This window comes from Primulina tabacum, chromosome 6, assembly GCF_025594145.1.
Source record: "Primulina tabacum isolate GXHZ01 chromosome 6, ASM2559414v2, whole genome shotgun sequence".
Lineage (NCBI taxonomy): Eukaryota > Viridiplantae > Streptophyta > Magnoliopsida > Lamiales > Gesneriaceae > Primulina > Primulina tabacum.
In genome coordinates, this window is record NC_134555.1 from 43932741 (window position 1) to 43952530 (window position 19790).

At 45.2% G+C, this 19790-nt stretch overlaps 1 protein-coding gene across 1 annotated transcript in view; it reads left to right on the plus strand.

The window, feature by feature from the left end:
• The first annotated feature begins 189 nt into the window (after positions 1-189).
• LOC142549876 (uncharacterized) overlaps positions 190-19790 on the plus strand; it is a 63741-nt gene continuing 44140 nt past the window's right edge. The window contains exons 1-2 of the mRNA XM_075659090.1: positions 190-233; positions 319-403. Of these exons, the coding sequence (XP_075515205.1) occupies positions 389-403 (15 nt within the window). The 5' untranslated portion in view covers positions 190-233; positions 319-388. The remainder of the gene's footprint in view (positions 234-318; positions 404-19790) is intronic.

Genomic DNA, 19790 nt, shown 5'->3' on the forward strand with positions numbered 1-19790 from the left:
AAATTCTACCTTAATTTGGCGGGCCAGCCCGCAACCCAAACGAGCTCAACCCGTTTGGCCCGCAACCCAAACGAGCTCAACCCGTTTGGCCCGCCTCCAAACGGGTTGCTATTTTAACAACCCAACCCACTCAATTTTTATGGTGGGGCGGGCCGGCCCGACGGACTGGACCCAATTTGACAAACCTACTCTTGATCTCGAAGAAGAAGATGATTCAACATCAAATCAACAAGGTTCAATTTACTTTCAATGACTTTAGCTTTCTGTTCTATTATAATATTATTATTAGCATTATTTTTTTGGTTTTGATTATTATAGGCAGTGATAGAAAGAATAGAGGTGAATATCGTAGCAAAAGTAGAGCCGAATAGAGAATGGATTAAAGAGGATGGTAAGGACTAAGGTGTTTCTAGCCCAAGCTTTGTTATCCTTTGCCTTGATCAGTTTCGTGAAGAACTTTAATGTGTAGTAAGAGTTGCCTAATCTAGATTTCCTTTCTTTGCATTATGGTCATATTTTTTGTCATAATCTTGAGCTCTAACATGAGAATGGGGTCATATGGGCAGATTTGTCTGGAGATATATTATGAAACCAGTACAACACCTTGTGGGCACAGGTAAAAGAACCATGTAGCTCAACTATTTCGATTTTGATTTCGTCTCTTGGAGAGGATGCCTAATATAGATGTTTGAATCGAAGCCCACTTGGACTGTGAATCGGACACTAGTACTACTACTAGCGCGACGCGAGAGGAAAGTAGTCCAACAAGAACTAGACATAATAGCAGGAGAAACAGATCCATTCAAGCTTTAAACAGTCCGGAAACAGATGGCACATACTCAGATAGAAGAAACTGTTGTCGGCTCAGAAACCTAAGTTCACGAATTTACGGTACGTTAGGTAGAGGAGAAGAAGCCAGTTTAAGGAGAGATTTGCCAAGCCAGGATGGAGATTCCGTGTTAGCTTTCAGATTGCAGAGGGAAGAATTCATGGAGGCCTTTAGTGTGGTACCTGACGAGCACAGAAGAAGCTCACTTGCGCAAGCTAGAGTAAATTTGAGAGCTATGGCATCAAGGACTCGTTTGAGGGGCAGACATATATGACATTCTTATATTTGTTGTTTCTTAGTTGTCTTCACTCAGCTGAGAACCACAAATCACTGAGCATCCAATCAAGGGTTCGTTTGAGGGGCTGACATATATGACATTCTTATATCTGTTGATTCTTAGTTGTCTTCACTGAGCCGAGAACCACAAATCATAAACCTGAAGTGAATACTGAACAAGACATCTGTTTTTTGTATAGACTATAGAGCTAGCCATGGTTATTTGTTTTTAGTATAGACTATAAAGCTAACCATGGTTATTTTTTTCATTCTCTTGTCTTGATGCTCAGGCCAATCAGGACAACCGGTATTTTTTAAAAAAAAAACTCGATGGAATATTGCACCCTAAGTTGCCTAAAACCCCGTGAAATATTAACATATTTAAGTTTCTGTATTTTTAAAACAATTCATATAACCTCAAGTCTGTAGTTGTAAATTTTTTCAATCTAATTACGTCTGAAAATAAGTATTTGAAGATATTGTTGCACCAAATTGTAAAAATTAATTACATTTTATGTTAAAACTATATGTGCGCGCCTGCCAGTTGCGCAGACCCGCGCGTAGGTGCGCGCCTGCGATTGTTCACAATCGATTTTTTTCGGTTTTCGTCCCTTACATGTTCCGACTACTCGTTTGAATTTTTTTCAACATTTGATGAACTCCTTTCGAGTTTAATTCAGAACCACCGAACTTAATATTCGTTCATTAAGCTTCGTTTTTCATTTCGAATTTTTCCAATCAAACACATTGATTTATTTGCTTAATTTTAATTCATTAAGCATCAAAATTCCAACATATATACAAACCGATCAGATGTTTTAAAAAATAAAGAAAATGAGCATTCTTCAGGCACTGAAGCTATTATGGCTTCGCCGTAAATCATTCCCAACTAATGACAAGAAAAAATATTGAGATTTCACTATTGGTGCAGTGGTTTTAGTTGATTCGGGTATTTCTATAAGATCTGGCTTGAAAGACATCAGGAATGAAAAGGCTAGGGCGACGAAGGAGGAAGAGAGGGACGATTTGGCCAGAACCACGCTGGAGATTAAACGATTTCACATTGAAGTCACAAAAAAAATCTTGGAGGAACAGTTGAAGAAAAAAGTAAAGACGGAGGTGATTGATGGCAAAAAGTAGAAGACGGAGGTGATCGATGGCTTACTTCTCTGCTATTCCACTCAATATTTTTTATTCTTATTGAACTGTTCCCATATGTAGCTTGGCATTACTTCTGCACAGTCATATGTAGCTTGGCATATATTTCTGCACGGTTTTTTATAATACATGAGATCAAACTTCTCGAGTCTTCAAATTATTATTAGTTTAACCATTTAATCACCCGAACACTTTTTAAAAATGAAAAATTATATTTGTGTAAAAAAACTTATTAGAAAATTTTAAATTTAGTTCTATTTCACAAATTTAATTTTTCGTGGATCGTGACTGATACCCCATGGATGGGCCCACTACCGCTGGCCCATCCCTAGCCCAAATGGAAGACAGGTCCATCAAAGGCCCATGTATTCTTCTATAAATACCAGGCTTGAGTGTTTAATTCAGATATTCACTATATTATTTTCAGCAGCACCCTTGCGCGAGGGGCTGTGGAGAAGGGCGAAGGGCGTCTCGGAGGGACGAGGGCGAGAGCTGCGCCTCAGGTCGTGGGGGCTTTTGCCCCCAAAAGCTCTTCAGAAACGAAGGGCTGCGGGTGAAGGGCAAGGGCGTTACGCGAGGGGCAGCGGAGAAAGGCTAATGGCGTCTGGGAGGGACGAGGGCGAGAGTGTGGCATCAGGTCATGGGGGATACGGGGCAACGCCCCAAAAGCTCTTCATAAACTAAGGGCTGCGGGTGAAGGGGAAGGGCGTTGCACGAGGGGCTGTGGAGAAGGGCGAAGGGCATCTGGGAGGGGTGAAGGCGAGAGCTGCGTGTCAGGTTGCCCCCAAAAGCTTTTCAGAAACTAAAGGCTGCGGGCGTTGCACGAGGGGCTGTGGAGAAGGGCTAAGGGCGTTTGGGAGGGGCGAGGGCGAGAGCTGCGCATCAGGTTTTGGGGGCAACGCCCCCAAAAGCTCTTCAGAAATTAAGGGCTGCGGATGAAGGGCAAGGGCGTTGCGCAAGGGGCTGTGGAGAAGAGCGAAGGGCGTCTGGGAGGGGCAAGGGCGAGAGCTGCGTGTCAGGTCCTGGGGGCTTGGGGGCAACGCCCCCAAAAACTCTTCAGAAACAAAGGGCTGCGGGTGAAGGGCAAGGGCGTTGCGCGATGTGCTACGGAGAAAGGCGAAGGGCGTCTGGGAGGGGCGAGGGAGAGAGTGGGGCGTCAGGTCGTGGGGGATTTGCCCCCAAAATCTCTTCAGAAACTAAGGCTGCAGGGGAAGAGCAAGGGCGTTGCACGAGGGGCTGTGGAGAAGGGCGAAGGGCATCTGGGAGGGGTGAAGGCGAGAGCTGCGCGTCAGGTCGTGGGGGCTTGGGGGCAACGCCCACAAAAGCTCTTCAGAAACTAAGGGCTGCGGGCGAAGGGCAGGGGCGTTGCGCGAGGGGCTGTGGATAAGGGCGAAGGGCGTCTGGGAGGTGCGAGGGCGAGAGCTGCGCGTCAGGTCGTGTGGGCAACGCCGCCAAAAGCTTAGGCAACGCCCCCAAAAGAAGAGGAGCAGAGTTGAGGAGGAGAAAAATTTATTTTCCTGCTAAGGTATCGCCTAACAGAGGAGCAGAGTTGGGGAGGAGAAAAATTAACCGATCAAACACATTGATTTATTTGCTTAATTTTAATTCATTGAGCATCAAAATTCCAACATATATACAAAACCGATCAGATGTTTTAAAAAATAAAAAAAATGAGCATTCTTCAAGCACTGAAGCTATTATGGCTTCGCCGTAAATCATTCCCAACTAATGACAAGAAAAAATATTGGGATTTCACTATTGGTGTGGGGACCCGGACGCTAATCATCTTCTTAATCATCTTTGGAAGTTAATTATCAATTCAGATAATCAGGGTCTAAAAATTTTTCTTTTTAAAATGCAAGTGCGGAGCATAATTGAATGTAACTTATATACATCTCAGTATATAAGTACAATAATGTACAACAATTATTCAAACTAGTCTAAGGTTCAACTACTAAATTTCAAATATTAAACCAAGTCTACAATAAGTCCGGAATCACCACTCTAAACTCGTCTTCTCTCATCATCTTCTTGACCCCGATCCTGTCCCACCTGTTGTCATGCACACATACAAAACAACACAACAGCCGGATAACTCCGGTGAGAATAAATCCCAGTATAAATAATTTATACATGCAGTTTACTAAATTAACGTAAAAGCATGAATTATATCTTATCACATGTAGCATAATCAAACAACATGTATCAATACCAATCTGTAAATAATATCTGAATCGTAATCTACGAAACATAAATCAATACAACTCTGTAATCAAGTTCTAGTCTCGATATCTAAGACTCGACTCATCTCTCATTCTAATCTAGGGATCCCGGTGAATAAGAACGTAACAAGTCTCCCACCTACTACTACCAGTCGCGGTGGCGGTACGTTCTTATTTCTGGACTTTGGTCTAGCTGTATCGAATAATCTACAATAAGAACAATGTCTGTATCTTAAGAATATCGATACACCAAACGTCCAGTGCCTTGGCGTATCTACCAAGACTAAGCCTAGTCTGACAATGTGCAATGGGTCAGTGACTATACTGTCAAAATCTAACCCCTCTGTCAGTGACTCTCACTCAATAGCTCTCTGTTTTCTACTTCTAATTCAATAAAATAAACATAATCATTAAAATACAAAGGTATAAAAACAATACCATACAAGTATGTGGTTTAGGGAAACTCGAGTTAAATCTAACTCAAGTCGATCTCCCAATTAACATCAATTTATACCTTTCTCTTCTCGGTCTGATGAATACGAAGTCTCGTATTCCAATCTGTCCATACCCAGTCTTGCAATGACAATCGCATAAATACAATATCAGTATATAAATCAATTCAAGACTTGTTCTGATCAATACTCAAATGAGTATATAATCTGATCTATATCTGAACAAGGTACAATCTAATCCATATCAACGATATCATCGAAATCATTACTGAATCTGATCACTCTGAATCAACTGATGTTTCGACGGCATAACGATACAGTCTCGATAACCCCGTCAATCTCAACATCACAGAGATAATACCAGAATTCATAATCAGTATCAATACAATTCCTAATCTCAATATCGGTACACTTAAAATCAGTAATAACTCAACTCTGATATCAAATCTCAATCAATTCAACTCTGAAAATCATAACAATTGTATAACCAGTCTATTATTTAATCTGACTTCAATTATACAATGCCTACTGTAGCAGAAACATCATATCTGATTCATATTCAATTCTGACAATATCATAATTTCAAATCATGTCTAAACGTAACAAAACTTACGTCCAGTTGTAGCCTGCGTTGATAGGAACTCGGTACTATACTCGGATTCAAAAACAGACGGACGGATTTTGCGTGACGTTCAATTTTCGCACATCAGGAATTGGAGCTTCGGTTTCTCTCCTATTTCATTTCTGAAGAACAATTGCTTGTACCTATATATATATATACACGTTCACGCATGTAAGGCAAGTGGCTTGTTGCATGTTCTGCACGTCGCGCGCATATGCGCGCACAAAGTCGCGCATATGCGCGAGATGTTCTGTCTCGCACATCCCTTCACTCGCGCATATGTGCGCCTTCCGCCGCGCATGTGCGTCGAACTCTCTGGACGTTCCGCGCATATGCGCGCATTCAAGCCGCGCATGTGCGCGCATGGTTCTGTCTTCCTCGCGCATGTGCGCCCATACATGTCGCGCATGTGCGCGGGGACTTTTCTTGCACAAAATGTCAAATCTTCTTTCGGCTCTCCCGGTCAGATCCGTTCCGTTTATAATCATCTCGATTAATAAATAAATCATTTCAGATTAATCTCATATTACAGTAATAAAATCTCGGGCCTTACAATTGGTGCAGTGGTTTTGGTTGATTCGGGTATTTCTATCAGATCTGGCTTGAAAGACATCAGGAAAGAAAAGGCTAGGGCGGCAAAGGAGGAGAAGAGGGACGATTTGGCCAGAACCATGCCGGAGATTAAACGATTTCACATTGAAGTCACAAAAAAAATCTTGGAGGAACAATTGAAGCAAAAAGTAAAGACGGAGGTGATTGATGGCAAAAAGTAGAAGACAAAGGTGATCGATGGCTTACTTCTCTGTTGTTCCATTCAATATTTTTTATTCTTATTGAACTGTTCCCATATGTAGCTTGGCATTACTTCTGCACAGTGATATGTAGCTTGGCATATACTTCTGCACGGTTTTTTATAATACATGAGATCAAACTTCTCGAGTCTTCAAATTATTATTAGTTTAACCATTTAATCACCCGAACACTTTTTTAAAATGAAAAATTATATTTGTGTAAAAAAACTTACTAGAAAATTTTAAATTTAGTTCTATTTCACAAATTTAATTTTTCGTGGATCGTGACTGATACCCCATAGATGAGCCCACTATCCATGGCCCATCCCTAGCCCAAATGGAAGACAGGCCCATCAAAGGCCCATGTATTCTCCTATAAATACCAGGTTTGTGTGTTTAATTTAAATATTCACTATATTATTTTCAGCAGCACCCTTAGCTGCTCCCCCCCATATATCCTCAGCCTCTGACTTGAGCGTCGGAAGGGGTACGCTGGGACACCCTCCCGACCCCCTTCTAACTATCTTATTCGTGATTTCAGGCTCGGGGTAATTTCAAAACCTGCGTCTGGACTAGTGACACTTGCTGGAAGTGGATCCAAAAATTTTCCGTGAGTATCAGTTGGCGCCGTCTGTGGGAACTTTGAGATGAGACGTAGAGATGGCAGGTATGAGAGGGAGCAGAAGAACTAACACATCATCGTCGCATCCTCAGATGGGACCCGAACAATCATATGTTGAGATGAGACATGAACAACCGCGTCTTGAGACGAGGCATGAACAACCACGTCTTGAGACGAGACAGGAAGAACTTCGTCAAGAGACAAGAGCCGAACAACCTCGTCATGAGACAAGATCCGAACAGCCTCGTCATGAGATTGAGGCCGAGCAACCCCCTCCCAATGACAACGTGAGGAACTTGACCCTGGAACAATTGGGCCGATTTATTACGCAGACAGTAGAGGAGTTCATGAAAAAGAACCAAGAGTCTATTTTTGCTGAAGGGACTATGTATTCTTCTATAAATACAGGTTTGAGAGTATGATTTTTCATTCACTATATTGTTTTCAGCAGCATCCTTAGCTGTTCCCCTCATATATCCTCAGTCTCTGACTTGAACGTCGGAGAGGCTACGCCGGGACAACCTCCCGTCCCACTTCTAACGATCTTATTCGTGATTTCAGGCTTAGGGCAATTTAGAAACCCCGTTTTGACAACTTTAATAACAATTAGTGCACATTTAAATTGGTCTCAACGAATATATTTTTTGGATCCATTCAAATTTAAGTTTCTAAACTTGGTTCGTAAGCGTGATTGCAGTCTATCAAAAATTATATAATTTATATTAGTTAATTAATAACTACTCTGTATATATTATATTCATACTATACATTTATCTTGGTATCATAATGCATGGATTATGATAATTATACTCTGGTACATAATTCTGATCCATATTCTTCTTTTCTATCAATATTGATAATTAATCCGATTATCTAAGAGACAAAAATTTCCCTCCAACTACTATATTCTCGCAGGAAATAAGCCAGAAAATACTAATGATCACAAATCAAACGTTTAAGTTTAAGTTTATGTGTTTTTAAAACAATTCTTAACTGTAAGTATATGCAATTTTTATAGAAAACCGTGCGCTACATGTATGAATAAAATTTGATGTGTTTTTAAAACAATTCTTAACTGTAAGTATCTGCAATTTTTATAGGAAACCGTGCGCTACATGTATGAATAAATATTAAAAAGAAGAATGTCACCTCAATCAAATCCTTGTCTCTCTCTGTTGATTTTTTTGTTCATTTTGCATCGAAAAGTTTTATTGTGAGTTCAACTTGAGCTTGTTGAAGTGCGACTTGTTCTACAGTCTTTTCCATCGTCATTCTGGCGACTTCATCTCTCTCTTTATCCTTCTCCTTCTCCATCTGCTCCTTTTCATTAATGAAATCCTTCACGGTCGATTGGATAGAAAACGCCGAATCAACCACTATCACCACACCGACGGTGGTGTCCCAGTACTTCATTTTTTCATTCCATAGTGGGTACGAGTTGCGTCAAAGCCAAAGCAGCCTCAGTGCCTGAAGTAATCCCATTTGATCTTTTTTTTTGAAAATATTTTGTTCTGTTTTGTGAGGTTATATACGCGTGACCGTAACAGTCTCTCACCTCTACCGATTACATCTTTGGCGGGAATAACTCCCAAATTATAAAATATAAAATGTTTTTTTTTAAAACCCCGTTTCTCTATTGTCTATACTAAAAACATGTCTTGTTCGGACACAACTAAATCGGGATCGATCCGAACTTAATCGGGCTCGGGTCGAACAGCGGCACCCCTTGGGTCGGCCTCTTCCGCCATTCGAATCCGAAATTGGGTGAACAACTTCTGTACTTCATATTGTCCTCCCTACGAATTCAATCCTCCAAGGCAATTTATTGTTTTAAATTTGTTTTCTTTTGTTTTGTTGTGTAATTTCGGACTTAAGGCAAATTCAAAGCATGCGTCTGGACTAGTGACACTTGCTGGAATCAGACTATAAAGCTCTTCAGAAACTAAGGGCTGCGGGTGAAGGGCAAGGGCGTTGCGCGAGGGGCTGTGGAGAAGGGGGAAGGGCGTCTGGAGGGGCGAGGGCGAGAGCTGCGCGTCAGGTCGTGGGGGCTTTTGCCTCCAAAAGCTCTTCAGAAACTAAGGGCTGCAGGTGAAGGACAAGGGCGTTGCGCGAGGAGCTGCGGAGAAAGGCGAATGGCGTCTGGGAAGGGCGAGGGCTAGATTGGGGCGTCAGGTCGTGGGGGATTGGGGGCAACGCCCCCAAAAGCTCTTCAGAAACTAAGGGCTGCGGGTGAAGGACAAGGACGTTTCGCGAGGGGCTGTGGAGAAGGGCGAAGGGCATCTGGAAGAGGTGAAGGCGAGAGCTGCGTGTCAGGTCGTGGGGGCTTGGGGGCCACGCCCCCAAAAGCTCTTAAGAAACTAAGGGCAAGGGCGAAGGGCAAGGGCGTTGCGCGATGGGCTGTGGAAAAGGACAAAGGGCGTCTGGGAGGGGCGAGGACGAGAGCTGCGCCTCAGGTCGTGGAGGCAACGCCCCCAAAAGCTCTTCAGAAACTAAGGGCTGCGGGCGAAGGGCAAGATCGTTGCGCGAGGAGCTATGGAGAAGGGCAAAGGGCCTTTGGGAGGGGCGAGGGCGAGAGCTGCGCGTCAGGTCGTGGGGGCTTGGGGGCAATGCCCCCGAAAGCTCTGCAGAAACTAAGGGCTGCGGGTGAAGGGCAAGGGCGTTGCTTGAGGGGCTCTGGAGAAGGGCGAAGGGCATCTGGGAGGGGCGAGGGCGAGAGCTGCGCGTCAGGTTGTGGGGGCAATGCCCCCAAAAACTCTTCAGAAACTAAAAGCTGCGGGTGAAGGGCAAGGGCGTTGCGCGAGGGGCTATGGAGCAGGGCGAAGGGCGTCTGGGATGGACGAGGGCGAGAACTGCGTGTCAAGTCGTGGGAGCTTGGGGGCAACACCCCCAAAAGCTCTTCAGAAACTAAGGGATGCGGCTGAAGGGCAAGGGCGTTGCGCGAGGGGCTACGGAGAAAGGCGAAGGGCATCTGGGAGGGGCGAGGGAGAGAGTGGGGCGTCAGGTCGTGGGGGGTTGCCCCCAAAAGCTCTTCAGAAACTAAGGGCTGCAGGTGAAGGGCAAGAGCGTTGCGCGAGGGGCTGTGGAGAAGGGCGAAGGGCATCCGGGAAGGGTGAAGGCAAGAGCTGCGCGTCAGGTCGTGGGGACTTCGGGGCAACGCCCCCAAAAGCTCTTCAGAAACTAAGGGCTGCGGGCGAAGGGCATCTGGGGGGGGGGGGGCGCCGAGGGCGAGAGCTGCGCATTAGGTCGTGGGGGAAACGCCATCGAAAGCTCTTCAGAAACTAAGGGCTGCGGGCGAAGGGCAAGATCGTTGCGCGAGGAGCTATGGAGAAGGACAAAGGGCCTCTAGGAGGGTCGAGGGCGATAACTGCGCGTTGGGTCGTGGGGGCAACGCCCTCGAAAGCTCTTCATAAAGTAAGGGCTTCGGGCAAAGGGAAAGGGCGTTGCACGAGGGCTGTGGAGAAGGGCGAAGGGCATCTAGGAGGGGCGAGGGCGAGAGCTACGCCTCAGGTTGTGGGGGAAACGCCTCCAAAAGCTCTTCAGAAATTGCGGAATTTTTTTTTTTTTTTTATAAAAGCTCGCATTTTCGAAATAACATTTAAAATAATTGTAATTATCTTACCGTAAAAATAGCACAGTTTAAAATAACCCAACTCGTCTAAAATCATACGTAAACATAAACGTATAAAGTTTTTAAAATCATCAACGTATGAAAATATTCATCTCCTCTCAATCTCATAAATCGTAATGCGGAAAACATGTGGTCCTCGGGTCGTGTCACCCCACCAAGTCTGCCTACTCAGATTTCGGCACCTCTAGTCTCCTCACCATTTAGCTCACCTGCATCACACACGCCTAGTGAGTCTAAAGACTCAACACACCTATACCATGAATAAAAAGTACATATACATAGCACACAGCAGTGAAAAATATCATACTCAACATATCTTTCATGAACTTAAAAGCATAACATAAACGTGTATTGTAAAATCATATCGTCTCAAAGCATGTCATCTCATGTCATCATATACTTATATGTGTCTTATAAAATCATAATGCCAACATACCTTTCATAAACTTTAAAACATGAACATAAACGTGTCGTATAAAATCATAATGTCAACATACCTTTCATGAACTTTAAAACATGAATATAAACGTATCGTATAAAATCATAATGCCAACATACCTTTCATGAACTTTAAAACATGAATATAAACGTGTCGTATAAAATCATATCGTATTAAATCATGTCATCTCATAGCATGTCATCTCATATCATCATATACGTGTCAAAACATGTCATCTCATGTTATCATATACGTAAATGTGTCGTGTAAAATCATATCGTATTAAAGCATGTCATCTCATGTTATCATATACGTATACATTTTCTTTTTAATTGAATTCAGTTCATTAGCTGTGACTTTCGTATCATCATGTCATCATGTCAGTCGATGAATCCATCTACGTGTAACCGTGGTACCCGGCGACGGGGGACATCAGCGACACTCTCACCCGTCAACTGAGCCCGAGCCTATCATGTCATCATATCATGTCAATGGAAATACGATCGTCGGGCTCCCTCTGGGGCCTTCTCCCGTAAACGGGCTCCCTCTGGGGCCTTTTCCCTCACGATATCTCCAATCATATCATCATGTCATCGTGTCATCGTATTAGTCACAACTAAATCACTTCCTTCAAAACGTGTCATCATATTCATCACTTAATAAAATAATGCATATACGTAATTTTTCTTTTAAAACAAGCATGCACCGTATTTATTATAATTGCGTAAAAATCGTAAACATGATGCATAAACATTTAAAACATGATAAAATGTGCTTAGGGCGCTGCCAGGACCATCTCAACCCGGGTGCAAAATGACCATTTTGCCCCTGTAAACCCAAAAATTACTGTTTTTTCCCTAGACGTAAAATTTCACGTCTTTGACATTTTCTTAATTCCATTGACTCTAACATGTCCCAAATAATTATTTAAGCCTACATGAACTTTCCTATATTTTTATTTTGCTTAAATCGATGACTTATAAATTAATCTTTAACTATAACATATTAATACGTTTTAATCCCGAATTAAACCAAACCTTATCATAAAATTCACAAATTAAAAACTTAGACTTCTAATAGTTATTTGAACTTAAATAAAATTTTCCATAATTTTATTAAGCTTAAATCTAAGCGTTTCAATTTAATTTTTTAATTAACGTTTCGTGCGGCGACTAAATCCCGGATAAATCTAAAACTCATTATTTTGATCCGAAACTTACCAAACTCTTAAAAATGTCCCAAAACATATTTAAAAACATCCCTAGACGTAAACTCGAGTCTATTTCATAACTTAACCAAATTATTTTAAAACTTGGACTGGGGTCCCGGTTTTAACTCGAATCGACTCGAAACTCAACCAAATTTTTTCCCAACTTTCACCACACCTAATACACCCATTTATAGCCTTAAAATCATCCAAACCAACCCTCTAAACCTTTGAATATGACCCTGGACAGTGGCTGGAAAAAAATCAGCAACCCTAATTGGAAACTCCTAGGCAAATAAGCTTGAAACTCTTGGTCCCCAACTACCGAGCCAACATTTACTGCATCTAAACACTCTTTCTGGACTCAAGACCGAACTCCCCAAGACCTCCTGGACCATCCCTAGCCGCCCTACTGATCATGGAACCTGCCCACACAAAGCACTCGATGAACCTCTCCAAAGCAAGTTACCCGAGTCCCCTCACCAAGGCTTAAACCAGGCCATGTGGGGTCTGAGTCATGGCTGAGGATGGCTCGAACACTGCTGGAGCCACCCATGAAACAGATCGAGCGAGCTTAGGAGAAAGAGTCGCGCTTTGTGCTTCTTGAGGATGAGCGATCGATCGCGATTTCCAGCTTGCATGGAGGCGGGTCCGTGGGTCAGGTAGGTTCTTTAGGGTCTAGTCTAGGTCCATGGTAGGCTAGTTCAAGGCTGGTGCGAGCTTGTGCGAGCATGGGGCTGGTGGAGTTCGGTTGGTGCTTTGAGGACTTGATAAGAGGATAGCTGAAACAGACCAGCAACTTTTATGTACTTTCAGAGATGTTTAAGGGCTGAGTCTTCATTATTTTTAACGGTACGCGAATTTTATCGAATCGGGGGACGTTTTGAGGTTTCGGCTAATGTTTTCAAAACCTTTCCAACACGAAATATTTTTCGGGAGTGCGTTTGGACTTAATGGGCCTACTTCCAAGCTTGTTGGGTTTAATTAGCTTTTAAAACCTCTAATCGTTATTTTAAAGCCCATTATCTATTATGTATCTATTTAATTAACTCTTAAGTACCCATTAAACTAAACCTACCCCACTCCAATAATTGAACCAGCCGACACCAACCTCTCAGATCCTTTTCCCATCAGTTTCCTCACCAGCAACCTCAAGGCTTCATCGGTCTCACCATTTCTTCAAAGGAAAAATCATCCCGGGTCTCCATTGCATCGTTCTTGTTCTTCAATCGTTAAGGCACACCATGTATCTTCTTTTATGCATCATTCACGTCATATATGTGTTGTTATGTGTGTTATGTTTATGCATTTTTCAGTATTGGTATAGTAAAGTTTTTATACTCTTGGTTTGGCACGAAAACCGTATGTTGTTGCATACATCTCACGTTTTTGTTACTATGGTGTAAAGGGGCTGCTGGTGCCGTCGTTTAGGATATTTTATGTCAAGGAATCAGGTGGTACAGCTGCTGGAGTCACTGATGGCCGAGGGAGTGAGAGTTATAGGTGGGATCGGTGGTTCTTTGAAGGATGTCGAGTAGATCGAGAGTTTTGGGTTAGTAGCTGTGCATGGCTCGACACCGGCCCTTGAATCCGACTCTCTTGGATCAGTGGAAGGGCTGGGGAGGGGCTGAGCACGGTTGGTCTTGTTCCTTAAGCAAATCGAAGGAGCTTTGGTGAGGGGACTCGGGTAACTTGCTTTGGAGAGGTTCATAGAGTGCTTTGCGTGGGCAGGTTCCATGATCAGTAGGGCAGCTAGGGATGGTCCAGGAGGTCTTGGGGAGTTTGGTCTTGAGTCCAGAAAGAGTGTTTAGATGCAGTAAATGTTGGCTCGGTAGTTGGGACCAAGAGATTCAAGCTTATTTGCCTAGGAGTTTCCAATGAGGGTTGCTGATTTTTTTTCCAGCCACTGTCCAGGGTCATATTCAAAGGTTTAGAGGGTTGGTTTGGATGATTTCAAGGCTGTAAATGAGTGTATTAGGTGTGGTGAAAGTTGGGAAAAAATTTGGTTGAGTTTCGAGTCGATTCGAGTTAAAACCGGGACCGCGGTCCAAGTTTTAAAACAATTTGGTTAAGTTATGAAGTAGACTCGAGTTTATGTCTAGGGATGCTTTTAAATATGTTTTGGGACATTTTTAAGAGTTTGGTAAGTTTCGGATCTAAATAATGAGTTTTAGATTTATCCGGGATTTAGTCGCCGCACGAAACGTTAATTAAAAAATTAAATTGAAACGCTTAGATTTAAGCTTAATAAAATTATGGAAAATTTTATTCAAGTTCAAATAATTATTAGAAGTCTAAGTTTTTAATTTGTGAATTTTATGATAAGGTTTGGTTTAATTCGGGATTAAAACGTATTAATATGTTATAGTTAAAGATTAATTTATAAGTCATCGATTTAAGCAAAATAAAAATATAGAAAAGTTCATGTAGGCTTAAATAATTATTTGGGACATGTTAGAGTCAATGGAATTAAGAAAATGTCAAAGACGTGAAATTTTACGTCTAGGGAGAAAACAGTAATTTTTGGGTTTACAGGGGCAAAATGGTCATTTTGCACCCGGGTTGAGATGTTGGTCCTGGCAGCGCCCTAAGCACATTTTATCATGTTTTAAATGTTTATGCATCATGTTTACGATTTTTACGCAATTATAATAAATACGGTGCATGCTTGTTTTAAAAGAAAAATTACGTATATGCATTATTTTATTAAGTGATGAATATGATGACACGTTTTGAAGGAAGTGATTTAGTTGTGACTAATACGATGACACGATGACATGATGATATGATTGGAGATATCGTGAGGGAAAAGGCCCCAGAGGGAGCCCGTTTACGGGAGAAGGCCCCAGAGGGAGCCCGCCGATCGTATTTCCATTGACATGATATGATGACATGATAGGCTCGGGCTCAGTTGACGGGTGAGAGTCTCGCTGATGTCCCCCGTCGCCGGGTACCGCGGTTACACGTAGATGGATTCATCGACTGACATGATGACATGATGATACGAAAGTCACAGCTAATGAACTGAATTCAATTAAAAAGAAAATGTATAAGTATATGATAACATGAGATGACATGCTTTAATACGATATGATTTTACACGACACATTTACGTATATGATAACATGAGATGACATGTTTTGACACGTATATGATGATATGAGATGACATGCTATGAGATGACATGATTTAATACGATATGATTTTATACGACACGTTTATATTCATGTTTTAAAGTTCATGAAAGGTATGTTGCATTATGATTTTATACGACACGTTTATATTCATGTTTTAAAGTTCATGAAAGGTATGTTGACATTATGATTTTATACGACACGTTTATGTTCATGTTTTAAAGTTTATGAAAGGTATGTTGGCATTATGATTTTATAAGACACATATAAGTATATGATGACATGAGATGACATGCTTTGAGACGATATGATTTTACAATACACGTTTATGTTATGCTTTTAAGTTCATGAAAGATATGTTGAGTATGATATTTTTCACTGCTGTGTGCTATGTATATGTACTTGTTATTCCTGGTATAGGTGTGTTGAGTCTTTAGACTCACTAAGCGTGTGTGATGCAGGTGAGCTAAATGGTGAGGAGACTGGAGGTGCCGAACTCTGAGTAGGCAGACTTAGTGGGGTGACACGACCCGATAACCACATGTTTTCCGCATTACGATTTATGAGATTGAGAGGAGATGAATATTTTTATACGTTGATGATTTTAAGAATTTTATACGTTTATGTTTACGTACGATTTTAGACGAGTTGGGTTATTTTAAACTGTGCTATTTTTACGGTAAGATAATTACAATTATTTTAAATGTTATTACGAAAATGCGAGCTTTTATTTAAAAAGAGCTTTTATAAAAAAAAAAAAATTTCCGTACTTTTAAATCGAGTAGACGCTACAGTTGGTATCAGAGCAAGGGTCCTGTATAGGGTTGTGCCACCGCTAGCATCTGCAGCTCAGTCTTCAAGCCTCAAGTGTGTAAACTTTTATGATTTAAATGTTTTAAATGATTTACTCTTATCACCTGCATGTTAACATGATTTACGCTTTATGACGATCTACGTTACATGTTTAACTGCTTTTATGATTTAAGGATTTACAGTTTTAAAAACAGATTAAATTGCATGTTGGTTACGTTTGGAATTGGACGTGTCTAATAATTTGAATATTGGGCTTTAGAAGAGGTTGATAATGATTTGACTATATTGATTTGTAGGTTAGTATTACTGATGTACTCCTTATGGGTCATAAGTTAATCTTGAAAATTATGAATTTTTTTGGGACGTTACACAACGCCCCCAAAAGCTCTTCAGAAACTAAGGGCAGCAGGTGAAGGGCAAAAGCGTTGCGCGAGGGGCTGTGGAGAGGGGCGAAGGGCATCCGGGAAGGGTGAAGGCGAGAGCTTCACGTCAGGTCGTGGGGGCTTGGGGGCAACGCCCCAGAAAGCTCTTCAGAAACAAAGGACTGCGGGCGAAGGGCAAGGGCGTTGCGCGAGGGGCTGTGGAGAAGGGGCGAAGGGCGTCTGGGAGAGGCGAGGGCGAGAGCTGCACGTCAGGTCGTGGGGGAAACGCCCCCGGAAGCTCTTCAGAAACTAAGGGCTGCCGGCGAAGGGCAAGATCGTTTCGCGAGGAGCTATGGAGAAGGGCAAAGGGCCTCTAGGAGGGGCGAGGGCGAGAGCTGCGCGTCAGGTCGTGGGGGTTGCCCCCGAAAGCTCTTCAGAAACTAAGGGCTGCGGGCGAAGGGCAAGGGCATTGCGCGATGGGCTGTGGAGAAGGGCGAAGGGCGTCTGGGAGGGGCGAGGGCGAGAGCTGCGCCTCAGGTTGTGGGGGCAACGTCTCCAAAAGCTCTTCAGAAACTAAGGGTTGCGGGGGAAGGGCAAGATCGTTGCGCGATGAGCTATGAAGAAGGGCAAAGGGCCTCTGGGAGGGGCGAGGGCGAGAGCTGCGTGTCAGGTTGTGGGGGCTTGGGGGCAACGCCTCCAAAAACTCTTCAGAAACTAAGGGCTGCGGGTGAAGGGCAAGGGCGTTGCACGAGGGGCTAGGAGAAAGGCGAAGGGCGTCTGGGTGGGGCGAGGGAGAGAGAGGGGCGTCAAGTCATGGGGGATTGTGGGCAACACCCCCAAAAGCTCTTCAGAAACTAAGGGCTGCACCTGAAGGGCAAGAGCGTTGCGCGAGAGGCTGTGGAGAAGGGCGAAGGGCATTTGGGATGGGTGAAGGCAAAAGCTGCGCGTCACGTCGTGGGGGCAACGCCGCCAAAAGCTCTTCAGAAACTAAGGGCTGCGGGCGAAGGCCAAGGGCGTTGCACGAGGTGCTGTGGAGAAGGGCGTCTGGGAGGGGTGAGGGCGAGAGCTGTGCGTCAGGTAGTGGGGGCAACGCCCCCGAAAGTTCTTCAGAAACTAAGGACTGCGGGCGAAGGGCAAGATCATTGCGCGAGGAGCTAAGGAGAAGGGCAAAGGGACTCTGGGAGGGGCGAGGGCGAGAGCTGCGCGTCATGTCGTGGGGGCTTGGGGGCAACGCCCCCAAAAGCTATTCAGAAACTAAGGGCTTCTGGTGAAGGACAAGGGCGTTGCCTGAGGGGCTATGGAGAAGGGCGAAGGGCGTCTGGGAGGGGCGAGAGCTGCGCGTCAGGTTGTGGGGGCAACGCCCCAAAAAGCTCTTCAGAAATAAGGGCTGCGGGTGAAAGGCAAGGGCGTTGCGCGAGGGGCTATGGAGCAGGGCGAAGGGCGTTTGGGATGGGCGTGGGCGAGAGCTGCGTGTCAGGTCGTGGGGACTTGGGAGCAACGCCCCCAAAAGCTCTTCAGAAACTAAGGGCAAGGGCGTTGCGCGAGGGGCTACTTAGAAAGGCGAAGGACGTCTTGGAGGGGCGAGGGAGAGAGTGGGGCGTCAGCCCCCAAAAACTTTTCAAAACTAAGGGCTGCGGGTGAAGGTCAAGGGCGTTGCGCGAGGGGCTGTGGCGAAGGGCAAAGGGCAACTGGAGGGATGAAGGTGAGAGCTGCGCGTCCAGTCGTGGGGGCTTGAGGGCAATGCCCCCAAAAGCTCTTCAGAAACTAAGGGCAATGGCGTTGCGCGAGGGGCTGTGGAGAAGGGCGAAGGGCGTCTTGGAGGAGCGAGAGCGAGAGCTGCGCATCAGGTCGTGGGGGCTTGGGGCAACGCCCCCGAAAGCTCTTCAGAAACTAAGGGCTGCTGGTGAAGGGCAAGGGCATTACCTGAGGCGCTGTGGAGAAAGGAGAAGGACGTCTGGGAGGGGCGAGGCTGAGAGCTGCGCGTCAGGTTGTGGGGGCAATGCCCCCAAAAGCTCTTCAGAAACTAAGGGCTGCGGGTGAAGGGCAAGGGCGTTGCGCAAGGGGCTGTGGAGAAGGGCGAAGGGCGTCTGGGAGGGGCGAGGGCGAGAGCTGCGTGTCAGGGCGTGGGGGCTTGGAGGCAACGCCCCCAAAAGCTCTTCAGAAGCTTAGGGCTGCGGGTGAAGGGCAATGGCGTTGCGGGAGGGGCTACGGAGAAATGGAAGGGCGTCTAGGAGTGGCGAGGGAGAGAGTGGGGCGTCAGGTCGTGGGGGCTTGGGGGCAACGCCCCCAAAAGCTCTTCAGAAACTAAGGGCTGCGGGTGAAGGGCAAGGACATTGCGCGAGGGGCTGCGGCGAAGGGCGTTTGGGAGGGACGACGGCGAGAGATACGCGTGCTGGGCGAAAAGCTGGCGCGCTGTGCAGGCGAGGGTGCGGTGTGGAGGCGAGAATGGGGGGCAGTGGAATGGTGAGGAGCGAGGCGCTAGACGAGGGGCGAGGCGCTGCGAGCATGACGACGAGCTGTGGGCGAGGTGCTGCGTGAGGGGCGAGGCGCTGCGAGCAGGGCGAGGAGCATTGGGCGAGGTGCTGTGCAGGCGAGGGTACGCTGTGGAGGCGAGAATGGGGGCAGTGGAATGGCGAGGAGCGAGGCGCTGAACAGCGAGGCTTTGAGGCATTGCGTGCTCTAGGCGGGGCGAGGGCTTGAATTGCGAGTGGCGAGGGGTTGGGCGAGGTGCTGTTCGGCAAAGCTATCAGAGGATGGGCGAGGGTAAGGCGCGACGTGCGCGATGCTCGGTGAGAACTTGGCTTGCAAAGGGCGAGGGTTGGTGGCTGGTAGAGGGGCGAGGGTTATGGAGGGGCGAGTGCATCGGGGACAAGCGATAGTGCTAAGCGTGTTGGCGAGGGCGGTGATGGCGAGAGCTGGAAGGCGAGCGCTGGAGAGGGTTGGCGAGAGCGATGACTGGCAAGGACAGGCGAGGTGTTACGTGTGATGGTGGCGGGGCGAGGGCGGCGAGTTGGGAGAGCTTGGGCGAGACGGTGATGGGCGAGGGGCAAAGGCTGCTGGCATGAGACAAGGTGCGGCCGTAAGTGAGGGTGCGAGGGGATGAGTGCGCGAGTAGGTGAGAGCGTGCAGTTGTTAGAGGAGGAGAAGGTGTGAATGGAGTGGAGATTGATGAGCAGTAGAGGAAAAATGCACAACTCGCGCCCGGTAAAACGAGGACAACACAATTAATCGAAAT